This window comes from Fundulus heteroclitus, chromosome 23 (genome assembly GCF_011125445.2).
Source record: "Fundulus heteroclitus isolate FHET01 chromosome 23, MU-UCD_Fhet_4.1, whole genome shotgun sequence".
NCBI classification, from domain to species: Eukaryota; Metazoa; Chordata; class Actinopteri; order Cyprinodontiformes; family Fundulidae; genus Fundulus; species Fundulus heteroclitus.
In genome coordinates, this window is record NC_046383.1 from 12,303,342 (window position 1) to 12,328,729 (window position 25,388).

The following is a 25,388-nucleotide window of genomic DNA, read 5'->3' on the forward strand; positions in this document are numbered from 1 at the left end:
AATCTGCGTTTCTCTTCACTATTGGTACACCTAAATGTCAGCACTGAAGAAAAGTGAAGCATATTTCTATTATACTCTAAGCCTTTTAGAGTTTCCTGGACCATTTTCTTCCATTTCTGAAATAGGCATTTTTTCAAATTCAGCTCACACACCATTGTGTTTTTTTTTTTTAACAATTTGGAAAAAAGCCCCAACTTTCAGCACAAGTGAACCTAAAACTAGTACATTTTGTAGTAATATTTTCTAACCCATGGCTCCTAGTATCTGTAGAATGTTAATCATCAGACTAATGACAATTTCCCATGTAAGACAATTGTTAGTCAGTTACAGTGTTTCACTTCACCATCCCATGCGGCCTAAAGGATCTTTACAAAGATGTCTGGAAATGGAAGAAAAAATAATCCTCCTTCTCTTTCAGTCCAGAGTAAAGTAAGGTAGAAAAAAATAAAAATAAAGTTTGACTGGTCTTCAGGCCCAAACAAAACAAAAACGTCTTGCAAAGTTGAAAAAAAATCCCCCAAAAGAAAGAAGAAAACTTTTTAATTCCTTTAACCCGTGTTGTGTTAGGAGAAAACAACACGCTATTGAGTCATAATTGCTAAAAGTTTGATGAGGCTTGCAAAAATTGCTGAAAAGTTACACTTAGGACCGGAGTTCAGAGATTACAACTAGGGCTGGGCAAGTTAACGCGTTAATTTCGCGTTAACTCATTAGACTATTAACGGCGATATTTTCTTTAACGCGCATTAACGCATGTTGCACACATGCTTTTATTTTGTGAAGGTCTGTTGCTGCGGTGTAGGGGTTTGAATCAGAACAGTAGGTGGCGATAATGCGCCAATAACCTCGCTGTCAGCCAAGCCTCGGATGCAAAGAAGAAGAAAGGTGCTGGCCGGAAAAAAACAAAGCCGACATGTGGAAGGCGGTGTTTCCCGTTAGGCGAGGCGGTGAGTTGACGGCCGGAACAAGTTTTGTGCGGAGCGGAGCGGAGCGGGGGGGGTCTGCTTAGACGCCGTCGGTGAAGTCGCTTCTCGTTTCAAAGTATCCATGTGTTTTTGCCTGTTTTTCCCTGCCATTCACTATATGCACAACAACAAAAAACCGCGTATCAACGTCAAATAAACGCAAGCAACGCAAGCATATCGAGTTAGCAAGCATTTCAGTTTAAAGTTCTTCCAGCAACGAATATGACGGAAACAAGTTAGTTGTAACCACTGCCAAGTTAAACTTTGGTATTAAACATAAAATGGTAATGCTGCTCCCTGCTGTTACCTCAGAAATTGCCTGTTTTTGGTAGATTTTTTCCCCATAAATAATTCCCTGTCAGTGGCAATAAGCTTTAATTTATTATTATTGCTATTTTTTGTTTTACATGTTTAAGTTGAGCTTTAAACTAAATATGTGTTACTGATAAGTGCTACAAATGTTACAACACTTTTGTTCATATGGCAGCAGAACATTAAAATAAAAGTGCTCTTTACACTACTTTTGAATTCATTCTTGGAGTTTGTAAATACAATGCGATTAATCACGATTAATCGCGATTAAATATTTTAATCGTTGCCCAGCCCTAATTACAACACAACAATAAACTCTACTTAAATATAAATCCATCATAAATCCATCTGTGGTCGCTTGCCTGCTGATGGATTTCTAAGTCTGGTCGGTTCGGTTCAAGTTTTCTATCCACTCATTTTCCTCCAGTGAAAGCCTTGTGAAATCATTAATTTTTAAATTAATAATTACATTTCTGCTTGCTGCGTCATTCTCTCCTGTCTTGTCGTTGTTGTCTTACTCTTCCGTACGTTTGAGTGACGTTCTCATCTGCGCTTCTTTTTTAAAAAATCTGCTCATCTAAGCTGCCAGGCAGTGATTGGTTGCAGAGAAGAAAATCTTTAAGTAACCAATTAGAGACCTGCATGAAGTCACATGGATGCCAAAAGATTACAAGCATACATAAACACTCACTGGTTTGCCGCCCCTCGGCATTGAAACATTAAAATTATGAAGCCTAAACAAAAGAGTTAATCTCAAATAAACCCAAAGTGAATTGGGAATGTTAAAAAAAAAATCAAATGTCAGACACATTTTATGAGAACAGATGTCATAATTACTTTTTATTTTCTCTGTGCCGATTTTATCTGCAACTGTGTGACATAAGAACTACAGCAATTCAGCTGTTCCTTAAGCGCCTGCATTGTCACTCGCTACTTTTAACTTCAACTATTTTTTTTCCCCAAAATGGGCTCATTGGGAATCTGATAACAGATAACATTTGGTATTTTTTTTATAAAACTGCAACCCATGAGCCCTGTAATTGAGAAACGGCTAGATGTACATGGAAATACCATTGCGAGATAAAATATGTTTTTAATACTGTTTTTATTTAATTTATTTTTTTTACATTTATTACCATAAAAATACACAAAAGTTCCAAAAACAGGTACCGCTGAGAACCAGTATCGCTTCCTAGGTACTGGGGATCTGTACCGTATCGGTTCAAATGTGAAAGGCACCCATCCCTCCCAGCCGGTGCTGTAGCTAGATGGAAGACGGTGATGCAATTGCTTATTGTCATTCGTCGTAAGTGACTTAAATGGTGATCGGACCATGTGCCCACATCAAACTTGACATCGTACCAAAAATTATGAAATCCACATTGCCTTGTGTGTCATGTAGTAGTCTTTTGAGACTGCTAAAATCGCACAGTGAAAGAAGGCCATGAGTCGGGATTCAAACCTTCTTGTTGCAAGGCAACAGAGCCCATCCACATTTTCAGTAAAATGTACAATTTGAAATGTTTAAATGTTCTCTTTTGATTCACATTTTACAGTGGATTCCATCTTTTTTGTCGCATGATGAGGGGGAAAATTGTAATTGCCGTTTCACGGTCAAGCTGTGTACTCATAAAGAAATTTGAAAGTTTGAATCGAAACCTTTTACTGTAAAATGTGCTTCAAATGCATCATAAAAAGAGGGAAGACAACAGCATTCAACTCTTCATAAACCTCCTCTTCTGCACCGAAATAAAACAGAGAACTGATCTACAATGAAAACAACACGAGTGGTTGTAATTTAATTCAATCTATTTTATTTTCAAGCATTGAATTCAATTCTTGACAAACTGAAAACAGTGACCTCTGAATTCACTTTGTTTCAGATCCTGTGCTGCAGTAAACTTTACATTATTCAGAGCGCAAGTTCAGATCATGTTACCTTGAAGGATTTCAGCAATAACTTTGAAATAAAACTGACCCTGATGCCTCTTCATAAATAAGACCAGCATGTAAAATTGTCACTGCTTTCATCTAAAGAGCTGCTTTGGATTTCTGATAGAGCGTATTGCAAATATTTTCCTAAATTCTACTACTCAGTTACACATTTCTTGGAATCTTAGTGTGCCATTTTTTTAAATCTGCATAGTATTTTGTTTTAAATGTGCCCTTACTGTACAGCCTCTTACTATTACTTTCTGTTTTTATATTTTTTTGGTTTCATGATAAATCTCTATACTTCTATGTTGCCATTGCAGTCACAGGCTGACCAATGCATTTAGTGGAATTAAGAAGAATATTCATGTAACCTTTGTTTGCTGTATTATATTCTTTTTTCAGACAAAGCTCTTATTTTTTGGTCTTTTAAGTCATAGTTTGCAGTAATTATTTCATATTACTTTGTTGGCACATGCCTAAAAAAGCTCTTAAAGGTGTCTCAGCAATGTGGGATCGACAATCTCTTAGTCAAAAAGTTGCCCAAAGTGGACATTCAGTGCCACGAGACCAAAATTAAATATCAACCTGAGTAACGTTAATATTCAGTTCCCTGTTTCAAGACCTGAATGACTTTCTATGACTAATAACATTATAAATTCATCTCCAAATAAGAAAATTCCAAAAAGAACGCCAGCGCATCAGTTTGTGACCCTAAACTCAAGCAAACGTGCGTTATGCAGACAGTGGTCCAAAATGCAACACAGAATCCACATTTGAATGGCTGAAAGGAAACACTATTTAGGTTGTGGAGAGCCCTATTATAGGTGTGGACTTAAATCCAAGTGAGATGATGTGTCACAAACTCAAACTAGTCATTAATGCTCAACAAATCCTCCAATGTGGCTGAATAAAAACTCCTCTGTCAAGATCAGCGGGCCAAAACTCATCCACAGTAATATAAAAGTCTCATTGTCAGTAACCAGAAATGTTTGAAGGCAGTCGTTGCTGCCAAGCGTGGAACAACCAGTTACATGATTGGCTGTAAGGGGCAACTACCTGTGTCACAAAGGGCCAGGTTGGTTCCAAAACTTATTCATCTTAGAAAATAAACAATCATTTGAAAATTGCATTTCATATATTCTCATTGTATGTCTCTCTGATACTGATATTTGGTTAATAACAGTGAAGTGTGGGAAAAGCGGAAGAAATCGGCGCTCCCTCTGTGGTTCGTCAGCGGTCGCACACTTACGTGCATGGCGAGGATGCTGCGCGGGATGAGTTCCCGGTACTGCCGGATGGTAAAGTGCCACGTCTTGATCCTCATCAGATCGTCGAAGGCAAACTCCAGTATCAACCGACCCTCTGTACACACCTGGAGAAAGATCACATATTTACTGTCACCCCACATTTCCTCACCTTTATATCTCTTGAGCGGGCTGGTAGGCAGCTATAAGATAAGTCTAGCACAGGAAAACGACTTTACAGTTCATTGTTCGGGTACGATTTCCATAGAAATGCTGGAACTGTTTTGTTTCGTTTCTGGAATTTGTTCAAGGACTTTTCAAGCTGTCGCGATCCTACTATTTATTCTGTCATTGGGCCCCTAAAATGCAAAAATAAAATGTAATCTGCTGAGGGGTGTGTTTACACCAGAGACAAAAGAACTTCAGGTCAGAGAGAGTTGCCAATTAGGAGGAGACGAAGAGAGCCAGAGCGGGGGAAACGGAGAGGGAAAAAAATATATTATTTCGCCCCTTTAGCTGAATCCAGCTCTTGCCGGGGCTCTTGCGCTTCCCCGTATTTCGTTGCTGTGACAACCAGGCAAGAGACGGGAAAGAGAGAGAGAGAGAAAGGGAGAGACAGACAGAGAGAGGGGGGAGGGGGGGGGGAATCAGCTGATTAGTTGGCATGGCAACAGCAAAGATGTAATCCCACCAGACACACTCTAATCAATGCCCCCAGCGCAGATGGTCTCCTGAGGATCAACAAGAAAGAGGCTAGCGGCCATACTGTCCCCCACCTCCCCCACCACCACCAACCCTTCATCCTACCACCGCGACCCCCCCCCCCCCCCCCCCCACCTCAGTTCCCAGCCAACTACCTCTGTTATTTACGTGCCAACACACTCAGTTATACAAAAAAAATATGAAGAAAAAAAGATACAGAGAATATCAACGGCTCTAAAATCCTGCATGGAAAACCGTCTCTACGCTGTTAAAAATAGAAAATTAGATACCGTGAAATGTTTTCCACTTTTAGTGAAAAGCCCCGTTTCCTGAGATATTTACCCATTGCTGATTAAAGAGAGAGAGAGAGAGGGAGAAAAAGTTTTGTTCACCAATAAAATGTTTCATGCGGGCAAAAACTTGTAGATTATACGTAACAACATATGCAACAATGTATAAAACTTGTGCACAAAATCACTGAAGTAATTATAGCCAGTAAGAAATAAAACATCATGTATAGCACTCTATTATTCCATTGATCTTTAATATTTCTTTTAATAAATATTATTACTTATAACAGTAAATTTAATCGGTCATTTCCAGTCACCGGCGGGCGGTGGTGAGCTACTTTGTAGCCACAGCTGCTCTGGAGCAGACTGACGGAAGCGGGGCTGCTATAGAGTCGGTGCCACCGGCATCAAGCAAAACCTGCAAAGTGTTTTGCCCAAGGGCACAACGACTGAGATGGTCAGTACGAGGGTTTAAACCGGCAACTCACCAGTTACAGCATAAACTCCTAGCTCCTGCCTCACTCTCACCCATATAATTCTACAAAATAAAATGATCTTCAGCGTAATTTCCATTCTGATTGCATATTTGCATTTATTTGTCTTAAAAACATTGCAAACTAATTGATTTCCTAAACTATATTTTTTTGTACCACAAATTGGTTTGTTATCTGCTTTGTATTTATTGTCCCATTTGTTAAAGTCAAGCTTGCTGTACTTAATAATAGCAACATGAATAAAGACAACGTGTAATGACAAACTTGGGAATAATTATTTGGTTTCTTCTTTAATACAGTTTGGAAGCTTTTGGTCTTGAAGCTCTTTTGCATGTCTGACAATTGAGTGTTTGAAGCGTGATCAGTCGCATGTTTGCTAGGACTGGATGATTACTAAGCTAATTAAGAAACAGATAGATAATTGTCTGAAAGTGATAACTTAATTAAGTTAAAATGATATAATGTGGAATATTACCATGTTTCCATGGATTATGCATGCTTCAAACTGCTATAAAGAGCTTAAATACATTTTATATTGCAAATTAAAGAATGATGACAGTGATTTAAATCTGAAATTCAGGATGAAATATTTGCCACTGCATTCAAACCACAAATAAATAGAAACGTATAAAACTTCAACTTTGATTGAATCCTTTTAATTATGCCGTGGGTTATTTTTCCTCCCCCTGGCAGCGCATTTAAAACTAAAGATTGAAGTATGTATGAAGCAGAAAAAACAACAACAATTAATTCCTTACATCATTCCTGAAAGTTTTTTCTTTCTCTGCATGGCATATACCCAGAAGCAGTGAAATAACTTGAAATGTATTTACCAGTGAATCAGTGTCTTATGATGCTTCCCAGGTCTATTGCCTACAGTGAAACAACAATGCACTATCGATTCCTTCTTCCATAGTGCCTGCTGTGTCCTTAGCGTTGCCTTCTAATATTGCTTCAATTTCTCTTTTAAATCCTTCTGCTTCTCTGCAACTGATAGATAAAATCGTAAATGGCCTAAATCAGCACCAGACAAAAACATTCCTCTAATTGCCAAGTGTAATAAACGCACAGGAGTTTGTCTTTGAGGTACTGGTGCAGAGACAAAATTGCAGCCATGGCTTCATTTTTTTTTTTCCACAGAGAAGATTTAATCACACAAGCTGGTTATTTCTCCAAAGTGAAAAGTCAGTTTGTTAAACCTCATATTTTCTCACAATGGCTCTAACCATTATATTTTTAGCTAAACAGCGTTCCCTTATGAAAAAAACTAAAAGGAAGAAAATCCAGATGAATTAAAAAGTGTTCCATTAAATGCTACAGCCCCTCACAGAGAGTCCCCATTGATTTAAGAGCAGGGTCATAAATCTTGCACACAACGGGGCTGAGATCTCTGGCTCAAAAGAGCAAGAAAGAATAACAGTGTCCCGCTGCTGAGACACTATTCAATACCGTGCCTCAACCTGACAATCAATTAACAGAGGAGCTGAGGGTCATTAAATTGAGTATTATGAGCATTTATCACTACTTCTGATAAATATAAACATAATCAATGTTTGCTAAATATTCTCAGTTAGTGCATCAAAGTGATTAAATGCCTTTAAACGCTACATGAGGCAAGGCTCCGTATATTCTGACAGAATGATAACCTTGAATAAAAAAACAATGCAGTATAAAAGTATAATGGTAATAGCTGAAATATATGAAAGCGAAAAAATAAAGAGCACGCCCTAAGTGCTTTTATTAAAACCAGAAAATCAAAAGTTATTCCCACTGCTGCTAAAGTGATGTACTAAATATCATGCTGCCCCTTGCTGAGAGTCTTTTTGATGTTCTTCTCGTAACACAAACATAACAAGCTCAGTTTAGCGGGTTAGCTGGTTGGGCTATTTAATCAGGCAGGCTGCTTGATAGACACGCTGCTTGCAACATGCAAACTGCCAACAGTGTTAACGTGATAAGAGCGCTGCGGGTCTCCTTTAGTTTAACCCCCCCCCCCAAAAAAATAAAATAAAAAATACATTACTTTGTTTCCCTCACAACCATAAAAAAAACTTTTTCAGACAACTTTGTCTAAATGTTTCAGCAGGAAAGTGTAGCAGTCTTCCTACAGCCAGCCCAAAGGCGGCAGGTTACAGGTGGAGAAGTTGAGGTGATGTCCTACACAAGCCTGGATAAACTCTGGCAGGGGCGCTTTTCCTGAAGGCTCAATGAAACCTTGATATCAGTAATTGTGCTAAACCCACACAGCACTGTGCTGATTGTGGTTTATACACATACTGCAATGTGCTTCCCTCTGCAATGTCTTCTTTTTTTGTGTTTTGTTCATCTTCAGCACTTTGAATTGTCTTGTTACTGAAATGTGCTACACAAATAAACTTGCCTTACATTTACACCATGTTGTTGGCACCTCTGGTAAAGATGTTTTATAAATAAATAGAATAAAACACTTTCACAATTTGTTTTATTTTATTTGTATAATGTGACAAAAATACTTTAAAAACAGCAAACTTTAACCTCTTCTAAACTTTGGTTGCATATTCGCCTCAAACAAACAAGACAAGGAAGCGCATGTTTACCACAAATGTCTATTGATGCATATTCGAATCATACAACGGTTCATACTGGCAGCTATTTGCAGTTATGCCTATTTTAGCTAACGTCCGTACTAAATACCTACATTTAAATCTAGATCAGATGTGCTGCAGTCAAGTTAAACATCAAATCAATTTGTGTTAATATAATTGTAAATTAATTGATGTAGGAAGGGGTCATTTTTCTACGGCTTTTAGCAAAATCACCAGTGCAGCTAGTGACACCCCTCCTCGTGTCCATAAAAAATATTGATCTGAAAACTTTTGGTCATTTTTGCTTGTCTTTTTTAAGTTTATAAAAAATGTTTTACATTATAAAACAGACCCACATTTGTTTTAGCCAGTTGAACTAATAACAAAATACCCACTTAACTAAAACAGCCAATTTATCCTACTAGATAAATAAATATAAAGCTTAAAACAATCAGAATTGTGACAAAAAGGCAGTTTGAGGAAGTAAATTAATTTTGCCATCCCAGACTTACAGGAACATGCCACAGGAGAAAAATGAAAAAGCTCATGTCAAGAGAATTGTAGCACAGTGGTATCTTGCAGTAACAAAATCTCCATAACAACAATTTATTTCAAACAATTTCAAAACATTTTTCCCTTGCAAATAAGGGTGGAGGAGACTCGGAATCATGTTATTAAACTATAAATGAACTGCTTGTATGTAGCATAAAATTTTTTTGTCTACATTTTAACAGATTAGCGATTAAATTCTGCACAGCTAAAGTATTCATCAGTTTCAAAGTTAACTATTATATACAGTCATATTAAAATATAAATATATATATTTTTGAAAGGTTCACTTATTTTAGTAACTGAATTCATTAAGGGAAACACATTATATAGATTAACACAGACTGATGATGTTTTAAAGCCTTTATTTCTGTTAATTATGATTTTTCTTCCATCTCCAGCTAAAAAAAAACACAGCATTTAAGATTAGAATATTGCATCATACCAGTAAAAAAAGCTATTTTTTTCATGCAGAAATGGGGGCTTAATGAAAAGTATGTTCAATACTAAAGGGTTGTTGTTTTTTTTCGCAAAAAGGTACTTTTAATCTGACAAACAAACCTCTTAGGAATTTCTGTTCTAATTTTATGAAAATGACTATATAAGGGAATGACAAAAACAGTTTCACATCGCAATCCCTTTGCATTTTTTCCAGTGGTTAAAAAAAAAAATCTCCTGGAATTAGATTGAGCAGAACGGTAACCATCGTGTCACAAAGTTGCCTTTTCCTTTTTGCTTGCCTCGCAGCATGCAAACCCCAGATGGGCACCAGTAACAAGGACCCAGGCCTCAGAGCTAACACACTCCGGTCAGGGAAAGCGAGGCCTGCTGGGTACTGAATAGAGGTGTTGGGATACTCGAAGGTGGCTGAGAGGTTGGGAGCTTTTGCTCAAATTGGCACCCCGTGTCACCTTGTCAACACCTCTCAGCCCTGCGAGGCGCGCACACACATTTTCCACCTGCACCTAGAGAGCTCGCCCACACGGAGAACCCCCCGTAGCTCCACCCATTCGTTAGATTATAACACTCCGCCGTGGTTGGAGTGACATCAATTCAGGGAGAGAAAGAACTCGCGAACATGGGGAGCTGAACAGAAAGTCTTTAAATCTGGCTTGCATTTATGTTTCCACCAGTTAAATTAAATTAGGTGGAATCTGCAATGCTCTGTCAGGGCAACATCATCGCTGCAGACAATAACAATTTACAACAGAAGCATAACTCATACTGTATATATCATGGTATTTCAGTACTGTCTGCCTGAAATATGGGTATAATGTTTCAAACAAAAAAGAAGAGCTTAGGTTTGGCTATCATAGTAACTCTAGAGAAGATTAGTCTAAAAGCAAACATTAACAAAACAAAGCCTTAGATTTAACCGATACATCTCTGTTAACAATTCGTATACACTGTATTTATCAATTCTGTTTTATATTGACTTAAACCTTAGTTACAACAGGCAAAATTATTTTTTTCACTTTTCAAATTAAAAGTACAAAGCTTTGGAAAAATTAACAACTGATAAGCATCAGCATAATATTATGTTTTTAAGATTTCTCAGCCAACAATTGTCTCTTCCAAATATGCATTTAAAACCTAGATCTTTGATTCAGTCAATACCAGAACATAAGGGCACTAATTTAAAGCTGATGATTTTGCACAGACAAATATTATGAATGATCATTTAATTATGAATGCAGATGACCATCACTTTCACAGCAGCCATATGAGTACAGTGAATTTATCATGTTAGGAAACCACTGTAATTTTTTGTGAGCATGTACGACATGCAGCCTCAGTTTCTTGTCTTCTGCTGCTGTAGCCCATTCATTGAAGGTTCAAGGCGATGTGGGTTCAGCCACAACATTGTGCATAGCTACTGTTATTGTACCAAAGCTTTATGTTAGCTGGTGTTGCCTTTCTATCATTTGGATCCAGTCAACAATACATTTTTGTCCAGATAATTGTTGCTAACTGTTGCTCCCTATTCTGATACTTAGTGTAAATTTCTGTAAGTTATCTTCGCAGATGCCTAAATGCATTGACTTGCTGCCATGCGATTGGCTCATTTGCAATTTTAAATATCAAGCAATTGAACAAGTGTGCCTAATAAAGTGGCTAGACTGTGAATATGTTTATCATGCTCACCATTCTCTGATGGACACCAACATCATTCAATAAAGAGTTACTATTATTTAATATTTTATATTTCTAATGAAACAATAAAATTATGATAATGCATAATATTAATTCCTCTCCAATATACCTTTTTATAACATAGGAATCTGAAACTGAAAAATAAGATGTTTCTTGTGCTGATGATCTGCATAGGAGAAAAAAAAAATACCCTGCCCTGTTTCTACAGGGGTCAATTTTGGTAAACCAAAATTCATGTCCTAATAAGATAGCTCAGCGTTGAGGACCAATTGCACTGAGCTTGTTAGGTTATATTACAAGAACCCAACTACCTGGAGTTAACAAGAACGCAGGCTGTGGAGCAACATGTTACCTCTTTAAACCGTGGTATCCATTGCACTGCCTTCTCCATTTCTTTCTGTTTTAATTTTTTGTTTTTAAAACGCACCCACATGTAAAGTTTCCTGTTTCTGTCTCAGCTCATTACAGGATTCTCAGGTTAACCAATTAAATTGATTCTAACTGTGCGTTTAGAGCTCATTGAGACACAAATCTAACTAAACTTTTAATATACCAGAATATATATATATATATATATATATATATATATATATATATATGGAAAGATTTAGACTTTTTGAAAGGCGGACAGAGGAGCAGAAAGAGACAGATACAGGCAGAGAGAGAGAGCGAGAGAGAAAGAGGGAGAGCAAGAGCACGAGTTGGGAGCTGGGGATGATTTCTCCAGGGATGAAGGATGCGGGTGTGTGTGTCTGTGCGGTGTGTGTGTGTGTGTGTGTGTGTGTGTGTGTGTGTGTGTGTGTGTGTGTGTGTGTGCGTCTCGAGGGAGCGGGGGTGGAGGAGAGGGGGATGAGAGAGAGAGCGGTGGAGTAGAGAGCGAGGGAAGAATGAGCGAGCCGGCAAGGCGGGGAGGGGGATGAGCAAAGCGGCGGTGGGGGTGATGTGCTGTGGTGGTGGTGTTTGAGGGAAAGCGAGGCGAGGCAGAGCTGATTGAGATTCGGGCCTCCAGAGCTGCAGGCTCGCTGCTGTTGGGAGCTCAGACAGAACACGTTCGGTTATTGGAATTTTTTTTTTTTTCTAATGAATTAATTCTTCTCATCCAATTTAGGTGAAGATGAAAAGAGAGCAAGGCTGCAAGCATCAAATTTAGCTTTTTGTTGACCGGGCCTAGCCTGTTCTGCTCCCATTTTGTACGGTTAATATCTGACACTTGTAATATATTATAGCTTTTTTTGGTCTGCTGCTTTCGAGAAGCCTTGTTTACAAAAAGCAAAGAAAACCCGAACAGCAACAACATGAAAAGAAATTTCCTTTTTCTATTACTTGAGACATCCCATTCTTATTTATTAACATGATAACAAAAGAGCTCCCCTTGTTCCACTTATAATAAAGTATAAACTTGTTTACACATACGCTGACGCCCAACCCCAGCCCATAAAAATTACCCCTCTTTCCCCCCCAGATAGAAGCTAAGCCTGCATTCATGTAAATGTCTCCCACATCCAAAACAGCAGCGTGATTGAATACAAAATAACCTTCCATTGCCACGGAGCTAAAATAAATAAATAAAGAAAAAATTTCTAAAGGGTCCTATTAAAATGTAGAATGACAGATCAAAAATAAGGCCTGTAGTTGTAATTTTTGCTGCTAATCTTCTGATAAAACTACTTTAACTAAAGTTCAAAGAATGAACAAAACCCATCAAAAGTAAAACATATTACAACTGCATTTTTAGACCTAGACTTAGAGATTTAGACAACTTTATTTCTCATTTTGTATGCACAGAGTGCGTACAGAATAGAATTTCTCCTTAAAATAATCACAATTGTTCTGAATATCATTAAAACAAATGTCGCTTTATAAACCTCATTTATCAAAATCTATCAAATTGTTATAGGTTCTGTTTGCAACCCCTACAGAGTACATAAACCTGCTTCTTTTCCCACCACAAACATCCAACAATTGAAGGAGGGTAATATTAGCTACCAAAATTATTACAATTAAATTGCTGCGTGATATTGTTTACATTTAATGATAGTGTCCTATATTTTTGCAAAACAAAATCCTACACGAATATTTTCATTAGCATTTAACTAATATCTCTAGTGGGAGGTAGTAAGTCTGATGTGATTATGTGAGTTGTATAGTAAAAATATAGATATGTCATTTCAGTTAAAGGTCAGGAACTGTCAGAATACTTGTAGACTTGACGTTTCTGTGCTGAAGTTTGTATTCAGCTTTACGTTGATTGGCCCCAGCGCTAATGCTAAAGCTATGCTTCTTAACCAGTCAGTCCTTGCCAATTAGCAGCACGTCTTAGCTATGCTTATCAAAGAAAAACTTTTTTTACTACCATGTTTCAATGGCAGTAAATTATTGTATTTGTCTGTGTCTAAATACGTTGTTAATATCAATGTCAACTCTTTTATCATGATTACGATTTAGTATCTATTTAGTATTATAGATATACTGTTTTTAAAAGCCCATACAGGGATTAGTGCTGCAAATTAGCTAATGCTCACAGCACCATGATGTGCGCATGGGACTGCTGCTTTCTCAGTTTGTCTGTTACTTTGTATCTGTTACTATAAACTCAATAAATAAAAAACTAAATAAATAAATGGATAACATGTTTACATGGCAGCTCACTAGACATCTCAATAACAAGCCGAAATTCATTCTTTTTTAGTATGAGACAATAAACCAAATGAGCAAAATGGGTTAATAATTAAAGTTTGCCTTAAAATTCAATGCTCTGTTTACAGTTAAAACTGCTCCCAACAGGTCAAATAAATATTAGCTGAATTAATCAAGATTCAGACTCCAGGGCAGCAACGTACATATTTACCCATACTAAGCCAAGTAAATCTTCATCTTTGCAGACAGAGCGTCTGCATACTGTAGCATAAGATGAGGTTATGTTATACTGGGTCATTATTACAATATTTTCTCAACATGTATCTAAATTCTACATATTAATGCAAGGGAAGATATTTATTTTATTATTGGGTCATTGTGACAAGTTTTGCACAAACTCTAAAGTAAATTCTATAGCGGGGGGGGGGGGGGGCATCTGGGTTGTGTATATAGTCTCTTTAAATTGCAATGCTTAAGTCATGATCAAAAAGATCTGTGGCATCCCTGTTTAGTTGTAGATTAAATTACAATTACAAAAGTAGAAACTGCAGCATTATTTACTCTAAGCTATGTATCGACATAATCCGTTGAAATGCAATAATAGTTTTGAAAGCAGCCTTTAGACAAGATTACACGACATAATATATTTACAGCTGGTAAATCAATATGCTACAGTACTTTTGGATGGACATTTTAAAAGACAAAATTAAAAGTGGAAATGTATTTTTTTTAAAACAAAGTTACTAAAAAAGCTGTTCTATTACAAAATGTGCTTTTTTTTAACCATGTTCAGACATACCCATATTTTATTTTATTTACTTCCTAATATTATTTTGTGTTTTAAAACATAATAAAACAACTAAACTGGAAAAGCTATAATAGCCCAATATAATAAATTATCACCATATTTTGCATGCTAAACCTGATCCTTACAAGCCTTTTGCAGGTCAGATAAAAAGCTGAATATCTGACTCATACACACACACACACACACACACACACACCTATACCTGTGAGTGAGTGCATAGTGTCAAGTCCTGAAAACAAGAGGGCTGTATAGCCATTTAATGTCAGAACAATCTGGTCTCAGGGTTCATGGTAGAGGGAACATGGAATCCCTTTAGCTCAGCTGCTTGGCGCTGACAAGGTATCTGGCCTCAGATTCATTTAGACAGTCAGCAGAAGAACACTAAGAGTCAGCGAGCCATCTGGATCAGACCGTGGAGGAGCAGATATTCACTCCACCTCGCAGGGGAATTCTGTCCCCGAAGACAAAAGCCGATGAGCTCAGCATTATTGCTTTCAGAGGACCTTTGTGTCTGCTTTGGATCATTTTACCTGCGCAATTAGTGTTTCCTCTCCTTTTTGCTTGCTTCCATCTGTGTGTCACTTACAATAGAGTCTAAACCACACTCTGCAAACATCTTACTCCTGTCCTGAGAGCGTTGCCTTTGGAGTACCTGCAGGCTTAGGAATCAGCCTGTGTCTTTAACATGGTAAATGCCAGAGGGCTGAAAGGCCAGATTTCTGATAAAAGACAGGAAAGTAAATATATGGGACATTTTACAACAACAACTACATGGCTTAGTACAAATATAGGGCCAAAAAAAAAAACATATAACATATCTTTTAAACCGATTTGCATAGTTAAATTAAATATAAAAATGTAATTATTTTCTGTGAATAATTTTGTACAATCATAGAGAGCAACTTCTTACTGTATAAAACTATGACATTTGTTATTTATGTGATAAAACAGTTGATTTTATTATGAAGAGACATAATTATCAGAAAGATCACCGTTAGTGATTAGCTGACATAAAAATCTCAACTCATCTCTGCTCTGGTCGAAAATAAGCATTTTAAAATACAAGAAACATGTTTTTCATTATTGATTCATAAAGACACAAGCGCCTTGCTGTGTCTGAGGGTAAAACCATCAAGTACTACTTCAAACATCAGGAACAGCATGAAAGAAAGAGAGAAAAAAGGGAATCAAAGGGTTTAAATGGATTTGATCTTTAAGCACTTTAACACCCTGTCTGGCCATTATCATAGCGCGTGATCAATTATTTATGGCGAGGGAAGCTCAAGGGTCAGGTGTTACCTTTGTAAACATTGGCTTCCCATGCTGGGTGACCATGGTGCACTGATCACAGTCCAGGGTGATGCAGGAGTTGTGGAAGGACTCCTTGGAGTGTTTCAGGATGTAATGGAGCTCGGTGACGCCGCCCTCAAACACTGTGCTGAAATAACGGGGTATCAACGTCCGTCCGATTGCTGCAGGACAGAGGGAGGAGAGGACACAAATGCTGAATGCTGGAGGAGGCCAAACAGGAAATGATGTGGGGAAAAACAGCGTCAGCTTATGGATAAACAAAAGATCTTTTACAGGCCAATAAACTGCACACCATGTGCATGTACAGTTACTTCGTTTTTACTCTTTGTTTGTGCAGGTTTTAGTTCTCAACCAAGTAGCATATGAGTTTTTTTTTAAATGAGTTTAATGTCTTGCTCAAGGACACTTCAACACATTCTGGCATTGTTCATTTAAGCAGTCATATTTCCACTGGGAGACTCTGGAGCGGCAGCCTGGGAATGGTACTGCAACATTATCTATTAGTTGAAGGTACAGTCTTTTGCAAACATGTGCATGCCACTTGAGCTGTTTTGAATTCATGTCACAACCACAAACTTAAATCTATTTTGTTGTAATTTTATGAGACGGTGCAAAACAAACTGGTGCATAATTGTTGAGTGGGAAATAATTATACATGGTCACAAAAACAAAAATGGTGGTGCACATATGTATTCAGCCCCTCCTGAGTCAAACTTGCTGCTGAAATTACAGCTGCAATTCTCTTGGTATATATCTACCAGCTTTGGGCATCTATAAAGGAATTTCCACCCATCCTTTTTTGTGAAATAGCTCTAACTCAGTCAGACTGGATGGAGAGAATCGCTTAGAGAATCAGTGAGATTTAGATCTGGACTGTGACTGGGTTATTCAAACATAAGTATGTGTTAATCTCAACCATCCCATCGTAGATCTGGCTATACGTTTAGGCTTATTTTTCTGCTATAACGTTTCTCAGGATTTGGCTATGTTTACCATTATAGTCCTATTACCTGTGACCACTGTGCCCAATGACAACTCATGCCACAGTTTCAGATTTTCATATGCAAAAACACTGAAAGAAAGATATCCAAATTGTTTCCACTTCAGAGTTATGAACTGATTTGTGTTGGTGTGTTAAACAAAATCCTAACAGACATGCACACACTCATACCTAAGGGCAGTTTGGAGAGACCAACTAACCTAATAGTAATGTTTTTGGGCTGTGGGAAGAAGCTGGGGTACCCGGAGAGAACCCACGCATGTACAGGGAGAACATGCAAACTCCATGCAGAAAGACCCCGTGTGAGGATTTGAACCCAGAACCTTCTTGCTGCAAGGCAACAGTGCTACCAACCCTTTCAAATTAGATCACATATATGTTTTAAATGGGACACGTTTACTTATAGTCGTGGCTTGGCATGTTTTTGGTACGGTTTCATCAAGAAACATAATTTCTAACAGTTCACCAGCTGCACCTGAAAGCAGCATGGCAGCTGTCGGGTAAAGATTCCTCCGACTGGCATTTAATACAGTGCATGGAGTTTGGGCTCATTGGATGTTATCAGCAGTCAATTTGGACGTCAGCTGATTTTTCTCCATTACCAGTTTGACGTTGCCTCAGGTGAATAATTGAGTTCAGTGCAGAGGGACCTATGCACCTAATTGACGTTGGGAAAAGCGTGCGCTGACCTTAAGTTCTAGTTCTGTCCACCTTTCTTTCCCCACTGTAAATGTGTGAGAAACCAAGAAGCTGGGGGACCTCACCGGTTTGTTTTGGTGTTACTTGTTGAAGTTGCCCAACACTGTTCTTCACACAGACCTTTTCCATGTGTTCAGGTATAGAACCACATTGTATTTATTCGGTCCGGGTGAACACTGAACCGACAGGGCTGTGGAAGATATTTTTGGTACGAGTAACTGTACTGTTACAGCCCAAATAAGATCTCCACCAATAACAATCTTACTGGTGTTTCTTGAATGCATGTGTCAGTAAACAACGATATGGATTAGTATCAGGTTAAATGTATTTGTCGATATAGCCCAAGCTTTGCTACTTAAATTGCTTTTTGAACCGTAAAGGAATAATTTGAGGCAGATGAAAACCCGTATGCATGTCCTCAGCTTGTTCTTCAGTTCTGAGCTGAAGCAGAGAAACAATTAGTTTGACTTTGCATTAAAAACTGCAAACAGCAGGAGGCATCTGGCCTGGCTGCGTGCCAGGACTGAAGCTCCACAAATCAACCTGCTATTTTTGCATCACACCTGTGTGTTATCAGGTTAAACAAATGAGATAAAGGAAGATCATTACAAAACTTCACAGAGACTGATAGCCATACATTTGAACAGAGCCGTGCTATTCCCTACTTCTTGGAGATATTTTAAGCTAGACTAATTGCCTCTGGGCTCAGCACACAAACAGCAACAAGAGCGCTGTCTGTTTCTTTTTTTTCTTTTTTTCAGGAGGAATCTTAAAAAGTCTGTCCTCTCCACCCTAACCCTAACCTTCGCCTGTGACTTCATGCATGCTCAGTATGAGGGATTGCTGCAAAGCCATCAACAATGCAGACACTCTTTCAGGAGGAGTGAATGCTGCTTGTCAAGACTTGATGCAACCTGCTGGGTTTCCTTAGAGAGGAAACTTTTAACCAATCTGTAAAATCTGACTGAATTTGACTTTGGAAAGAGCCTTGAGATGACATGTCCTGTGAACTGGTGCTATATAAATAAAATGTAAATGTTTGCTAGTTGATATGTAAGCATTTATGTGAGAATTATGTTGGAAGTTTCATTCTGAATACAAACAGCCGATGCATGCTTTGCTACAAACATCCAAATATATAATTAAAATTTACACACGTGTCTACTATTCCAACCAATAGACCCGTGCATATATAATAATATCATACAAATGCATTTCTGCATGAAAACATGAAAAGCATATGCATGCTACCATAACTGTGTTGAAAATTGCAATATACAGTAAAATTCCATCAGCTCTGGTGAGACTCATTTGTCAGATTAAATGTACCTTTTGAAAGTAACATTAAACAGGTACTAATAGTATTATTATTAGTAGTAGTAGTATTAGTCATAGTAGTAGTAGTAGTAGTAGTAGTGGTAGTAGTAGTAGCATACACATTTATAAAAATAAATTATTCATCTGATGTAATATTCTAATCTTAAATGTATATCCTATTGTTTTAATTAGATGTAAGGGGAAAGTCTTCATATTAAATTGATTTAAAGGCTTGAAAACAACAGTCTTTGAGTAATTAATATGAGTAATATGAGTAATTAATATGTATATTGTTTTTCACTTGGTAAATTGAGTTATTGAAATAAATGAACCTTTTATTATTCTTATTTATTGGATATGACTGCATTGTATTATAACAATATATCTTTACGTACACCCAGTGATATGATAAAAACCCTATATAATCCAAAAACTACAATCTAAAAGCTAACTGGCTTCATCATTAACAAATCTCAAAGCAAACTTCTTAATCCTGATTTCTTTTTAGATTAAATCATAAATATAGAGACTGGATAAAAAGTATGAAGAAAACAGGAAGGGACGAGGTGTTCCAGTAACTGAAAACAACACTTCCTGTTTACTTTGTGACACCTTCTATGTCCACGACAATCAGAGGAGCAGCAAAGTTATCAGGTCGGCTGCTTGGTTGCTTTTAATTATAACATGAAAAGGTGAGTCTTGATAAAACATCTGAATGATGGTGCATTCAAATATATAATTCATGAAAAAGATGCCCTTCTAATTGAGGTCATTTAGACATCAGAGCTCTCAATGAAGCAGACACTATATCCATATTGTCACCGTTACTTATAACGGCTCAAGCAATTACGCCACTAAAATCGATATTAGATTTGGACACCACTGCTGATAGTAGTCCATCCAATTTGTAACATATATTTGCATGCAGATAAAATATGCCTTCCACCTGAAAAATACCCGCCAACCAAAGTTTGCCTCCAAGCAGACCTTTGCGGTACGGCTTTTACAAAACAAATGTTTGTAAATTAAAGTTGCTATATATCAACACGTTGTGCCAGCAACACAAACTGGGCTTCAAACACCAGATTTCTCCTCTTAACGTCAAATAAATGTTCTCATACAAATCCTTCAAAACACTTGACATTTAAAGTATTGTCTTTAAACAACAACAACAAAAACACTAAACCCTTCAGTATACCTCTCCCAGGATAAGTCTCTCTGTATAATACATATGAATAACGCACATATTCTTATGTAAGACTGCACAGAAAATTGTGTAAACGGATTTTGTTTTAGCATAATAAGACTGCATGACTTAGCGTAGTGTTAAACTGACTTATTGAGACAGACAGCTTCTGCAGTGCAAACTTTCTGCAGAAGCCAGAGGAGACAATGAGCAGTCTGCATAATGAAAACCGGATGAGGAGTCAGGGAGGAACAGAGTGTCTCCAGTGCATCTATATCCTCAGGTTTTGGCGGGTTTCTATCTTTTCTCAGTTAGCTAATAGCTTTGAGGAGAAGAAACAGAGATGATACAGTATCCATGCTACACAACACTATGGATGTGTTTCAAAGTCCAGACAGAAACCGATTTCTGCATACCTGGATGTATTCTACAGGTCTTGTTTATTTTTACATATTTTTTTGATACTGGAAATATCAGGACTGTATCTTGTAAAATTTAAAGAAAAATTGTTTTCTCAAGAAGAGTTTTAAAAGCTTTGCAGTTCGGGGTTTTTTGTTGCTTTTTTGTCCCACCGCCTCTCTACATCATCATCAAAAATTCATCAATATCTCCCCAAAAAGAACCTTAAATAAGGTTGCAAGTCCTCTTTCTGCCAAAATACACCAAAAAAAATCCTGAAGCCCAATGTATAAAACATGAGCTTGAGCAAAACAATGCATAATTAAAAACCCAAAATTTGACAAAACAGCCCATATTGTTTCAAATATAAAGTCATTAGGTAAGAAATACAACAAAACAGTGCTGGACACATCATTTCACAGCCTGGTTAAAGATTTATGCAAAGCTTAAAGATAAGAATGATATTTTAGTGTGGTAGCATAATGCTGTATTGAAAATCTTAGAAAAATCCAACCTGTTGTTTGAGCTTATTCAGTTGGGAAAATTACTATTTAAAAAAAATCACTGATGGCAGAATTGATGGTAATACCACATCATCTTTGAATTTCTAATTAATATTGCATGAATTTCTTTTTTTCCCTGGAAGATAAATGTGACACAAAGGCCATTTAGGTACTGGCCATGATGCTGGTGAGGACCCGTTTGTAATCGACACCAGGCACAGTAAGGAGTTTGGTAAAGAAGGTATTTTAAAATTTCCAAAGCAACTTGTGGCCACAACAACCAACAAGCCACCATTTTTTAATTTTTTTTAATTTTTTTGGAGTGATCCCAGAAAAAAAGTCTAATGCAACCATGCTACATGCCACCACAACTTTAACGAGGGCCAAGGTTTTTAGTCAGAAGAGACTAAGATTGTTTTTTTTAGCAACACAAACAGAAGATAAATATGCGGAAGAGCATCTCCTGCCCACTGTTAAGTATGGTGGAGGATCTGTGATGCTGTGGGATTGTTTCTCTACCAAGAGTCCTGAGAATCTTGTCAGGATGCGTTGGCATCAAGAGCTTTTTAAAGTACCAGTATGTTTTAAATAAAAACCTACAGGCCTCGACTAGTACAGCGTATGGAGTAGTAAGTAATTTTATATGAGCATTTTTAACATGAGATTATGGTAATGCATTTTCAAACCCAGGGATGCCAATAAATGTTGCTGTTTCTGTGAATCCAGTTTAATTCATAGAAGACACTAACAGGTGGTAAACTATTAAACTTCCAAAACTGGATAATTGGAACTATACTGATGAACTACAACTGATGTTTGATTTAGTTCTCACAAATTAATCAATTAGGCAAGTTGAAGAATTAAGATAAGATAAAAAAAAAGAAAAAAAAATGACATCTTCATGTTTACAATTTCTCCTGAATCTAAAACAAGATTGTTTTTCGTGCACAAATGAATATGTGGATTAATCATCTGCACACCGCCCACATAGAGCATCTGCATCGAACAGCTCTCCGTTGGAAGTAAAACCTGCAGCCTCCACTGTTGACTGCAGACCTCAGTGTTGCAGTTTTAGTTACTTGTTGAGCAGATGTGCAGATGCAAGAATAACATCGTGGCAGCATATTCTTAAGGAGCCTACTTCTGCTGCTGTTATTTCGGTATCGCTATAAGCTACACGCTGCGGTACACGCACACGTCTGAGAGCAACTCTGCAAACACCTGCTTCATCCAAACATCACCGGCCAGTTCCACTTGAGCAAATTGACTTGCTTAAGGGCAGCTACTTATCAAATGCACAGGGAATCTGAAGCAGTATCTGCTCCAGCCTGAGCTGATACTTTTCTCTTCTGCCTGCAAACTATTATTGCCCCCTTGTATATGTATGCAAATCCCAGCAGACATGTCTCAAATTTGATTTAAATTTCAAGTTAAATAAAATATATCTGTTTACTAAAAGGGCAACAACATAATGAAACCCAGGCTGAACACTGATGTTTAGATAAGAGGAATGATGAATCACCGTACATGCTAAATTGATTTTCGGACATCTATAAGCAACAATAAAGAAAATGTTACAGTTTTGATGTATTACCACGAGAAATGGCTCATAGTTTCCTGGTGCAATTGCAATTCAAACATCAGAAAGACAACTTTCACATTATATAAAATGAAATAGGATAAGAAACATACTACCACTGCAACACATCACTGTTTTAAGCCCAATTCAACAACGTAGTCGAAATAACCTGAGTCAGATAATAAGTAAGTTTTGTTCATCCGTGTATTATTTGATTTTGGTCTGAATTATGGGTATATCAAACCTTCTTGAACTGGGGTGCCCATGAGAGCGTGTTTGCAGTTAGAAATGTATCCTACATTGAAAAAGATTATAATAAATTAACAAAAAAATTGTTAAGAATATGTATTTTTGATATAGCTGCAAAACTTTCTTAAGCTAAAATGTTCAACACTCTATTTAATAGAATACTTTATTCACCAGCTAAGTTCCTCCTACTGCTGCCTCAATGTTCTACTCACAGCTTTCTCTAAGGAAGTTTTGCCTGTCATAACGTCTGATTTGACTCAGAAAATAAACACATCCCTTCTGTCAGGAGTTTTCCCCCAGTCTCTAAAAACAGCTGTTATCAAACCACTGTTGAAAAAGAAGTATTTGGACAAACTACTTCTGCAGAACTACAGGCCCATCTCAAACCTCCCCTTTATCAGTAAGATTTTTGAAAAAGATGAGTTTCAACAATTAAACACCTTCTTAACAATGACCAGGCGCTTTGACGTTTCTGTGCTCACCACAGTACAGAGACCACCCTTATCAAGGTGTTTAATGACATCCATATAAATACAGACTGTGGAAGAACCACAGTGCTGGTACTATTGGACCTCAGTGCAGCATTTTATACTGTCGATCACTCCATTCTGTTAGAGCGCCTGGAAAACTGGGTCGGCCTCTCTGGTACAGCACCCGGCTGGTTTAAATTATTCTAAAAGGACAGGGACTTTTTTTGTGTTAGTAGGTAACTTTAAATCAAAGACGACAAAAATCACATGTGAGGTTCCCCAAGGGTCCATCCTGGGTCCCCTCCTCTTCAATATCTACATGCTCCCTCTAGCTCAGATCATAAAAAAACAACAACATCAGCTACCATAACTATGCAGACGACACACAGCTCTACATCACCATGTCACCAGATGACTATGGACCAGTTAAAGCACTGAGTAAATGCTTAAAAGAAATCAATGCATGGATGTGGCCAGATATTCTATAGTTGAATAAAAACAAAACTTAAGTAATAATTCTTGGATCAATAGAGGAGAGATCAAAGGTTAGCACACAGCTTCAGCTGCTTCAGCTAAAAACCACCAATCAGGCCCGAAATCTGGGAGTAGTGATGGACTCAGACCTGAACCTCCAAAAGCATCTAAAGACAGTTACAAGGTCGGCTTTCTATCACTTGAAGAACATTTCCAGGATTAAAGGACTAATGTCTCAGCAGGATCTGGAAAAACTAATCCATGCGTTTATCTTTAGTAGAATTGATTACTGCAACGGTGTTTTCACAGGTCTTCCTAAAAAGTGGATCAGACAGCTGCAGCTGATCCAGAACGCTGATGCCCGCGTCCTCACTAAGACTAAGAAAGTAGAGAATATCACCCCAGTTCTAAAGTCCTTCCACTGGCTCCCTGTATCTCAGAGAATAGACTTTAAAATCCTTCTGTTAGTCTACAAATCCCTGAATGGTTCAGCACCTAAATACATCACACTGACTTGTTATCAGTGTATCAACCCTCCAGACCACTCAGGTCTTCTGGGTCCAGCCTGCTCTGCAGAACCAGAACCAGAACCAGACATGGAGAAGCAGCATTTAGTTCCTATGCTCCATTTATCTGGAACAATCTCCCAGAGGTCTGTAAAGGTGCTGAAACCCTGATTTCCTTTAAATCAAAACACTTGCTACTATTCCGATGCAATGTTTTTTTTCTCTGTGTCTGTAATGCTTTTTATTTCCCTGTTTTTTGTTCTGTTCATGTACAGCACTTCGAATCGTCTTATTACTGAAATGTGCTTTATAAATAAACTTGGCTTGCCTTGCCTAATAAGTAGGTAAAACTTATTAAGATCTAGTTTAATTTCTGTTTACCAAAACATGGTTTAAAGAGATTGTTTGATTGTAACCATAAGGTCCTTTTAGGCATGACGGTGTACAAATGTTTTAGGAAGGTAGGATTTGACTAAAATATTCTGTCAGTCAGTCCAGTGGTTTAAAGTACTAAGAATCCAGTTAAAGTGTTAGATGGACCTGAGGCTTCTCCTGGGCTGTATGGAGCAAGAGCATCCCAGCCAATGGCTGCTCTTGCATAATTTTTGCCCTTGGTGAGCCCTTCTTTCTGCCAGTACAACTCCCTATCCATCCTTACCATAAACTGTGTTTCAAAGATTTAGAGAATCTGCAATCAGGGTAAATGGCAGGGGTTGTGATTCTTTATCTCAGCCTAAAGTGACCTTTTCTTTCAAAAACAGTCTTGAAAGGCTTCCTGTTTGTATTTAACACATCAATGGTTCCAGAAATATCATAGTCTCTGTTCATTGTTCATGACTAAAAAAGTCTAGAGATATTACTGATTGCAAAAAGCACGGATAGTCATGGTTCAGGAGCTAAAGTCCCAGCTATAACTCTTATAACTCTAACACCGTAAGAATGTTACAGAATGGCGTATCTGACAAGCAGACGGCTGCAGGCTAGCTATCTAAACTCGACCAATTACCAGCTAATATTATATACTTATATTAAATTGCACTT

At 37.6% G+C, this 25,388-nt stretch overlaps 1 protein-coding gene across 6 annotated transcripts in view; it reads right to left on the reverse strand.

Moving 5' to 3' along the window:
* ldb2a (LIM domain binding 2a) overlaps positions 1–25,388 on the reverse strand; it is a 114,818-nt gene that overhangs the window by 25,549 nt on the left and 63,881 nt on the right. For all 6 annotated transcript variants that reach the window (XM_036127172.1, XM_012870850.3, XM_012870849.3 and 3 more), the window contains exons 3-4: positions 15,954–16,126; positions 4,462–4,584 (exon numbers count right to left, since the gene is read on the reverse strand). In XM_036127172.1, coding sequence (XP_035983065.1) covers positions 4,462–4,584; positions 15,954–16,126 — 296 coding nt within the window. The remainder of the gene's footprint in view (positions 1–4,461; positions 4,585–15,953; positions 16,127–25,388) is intronic.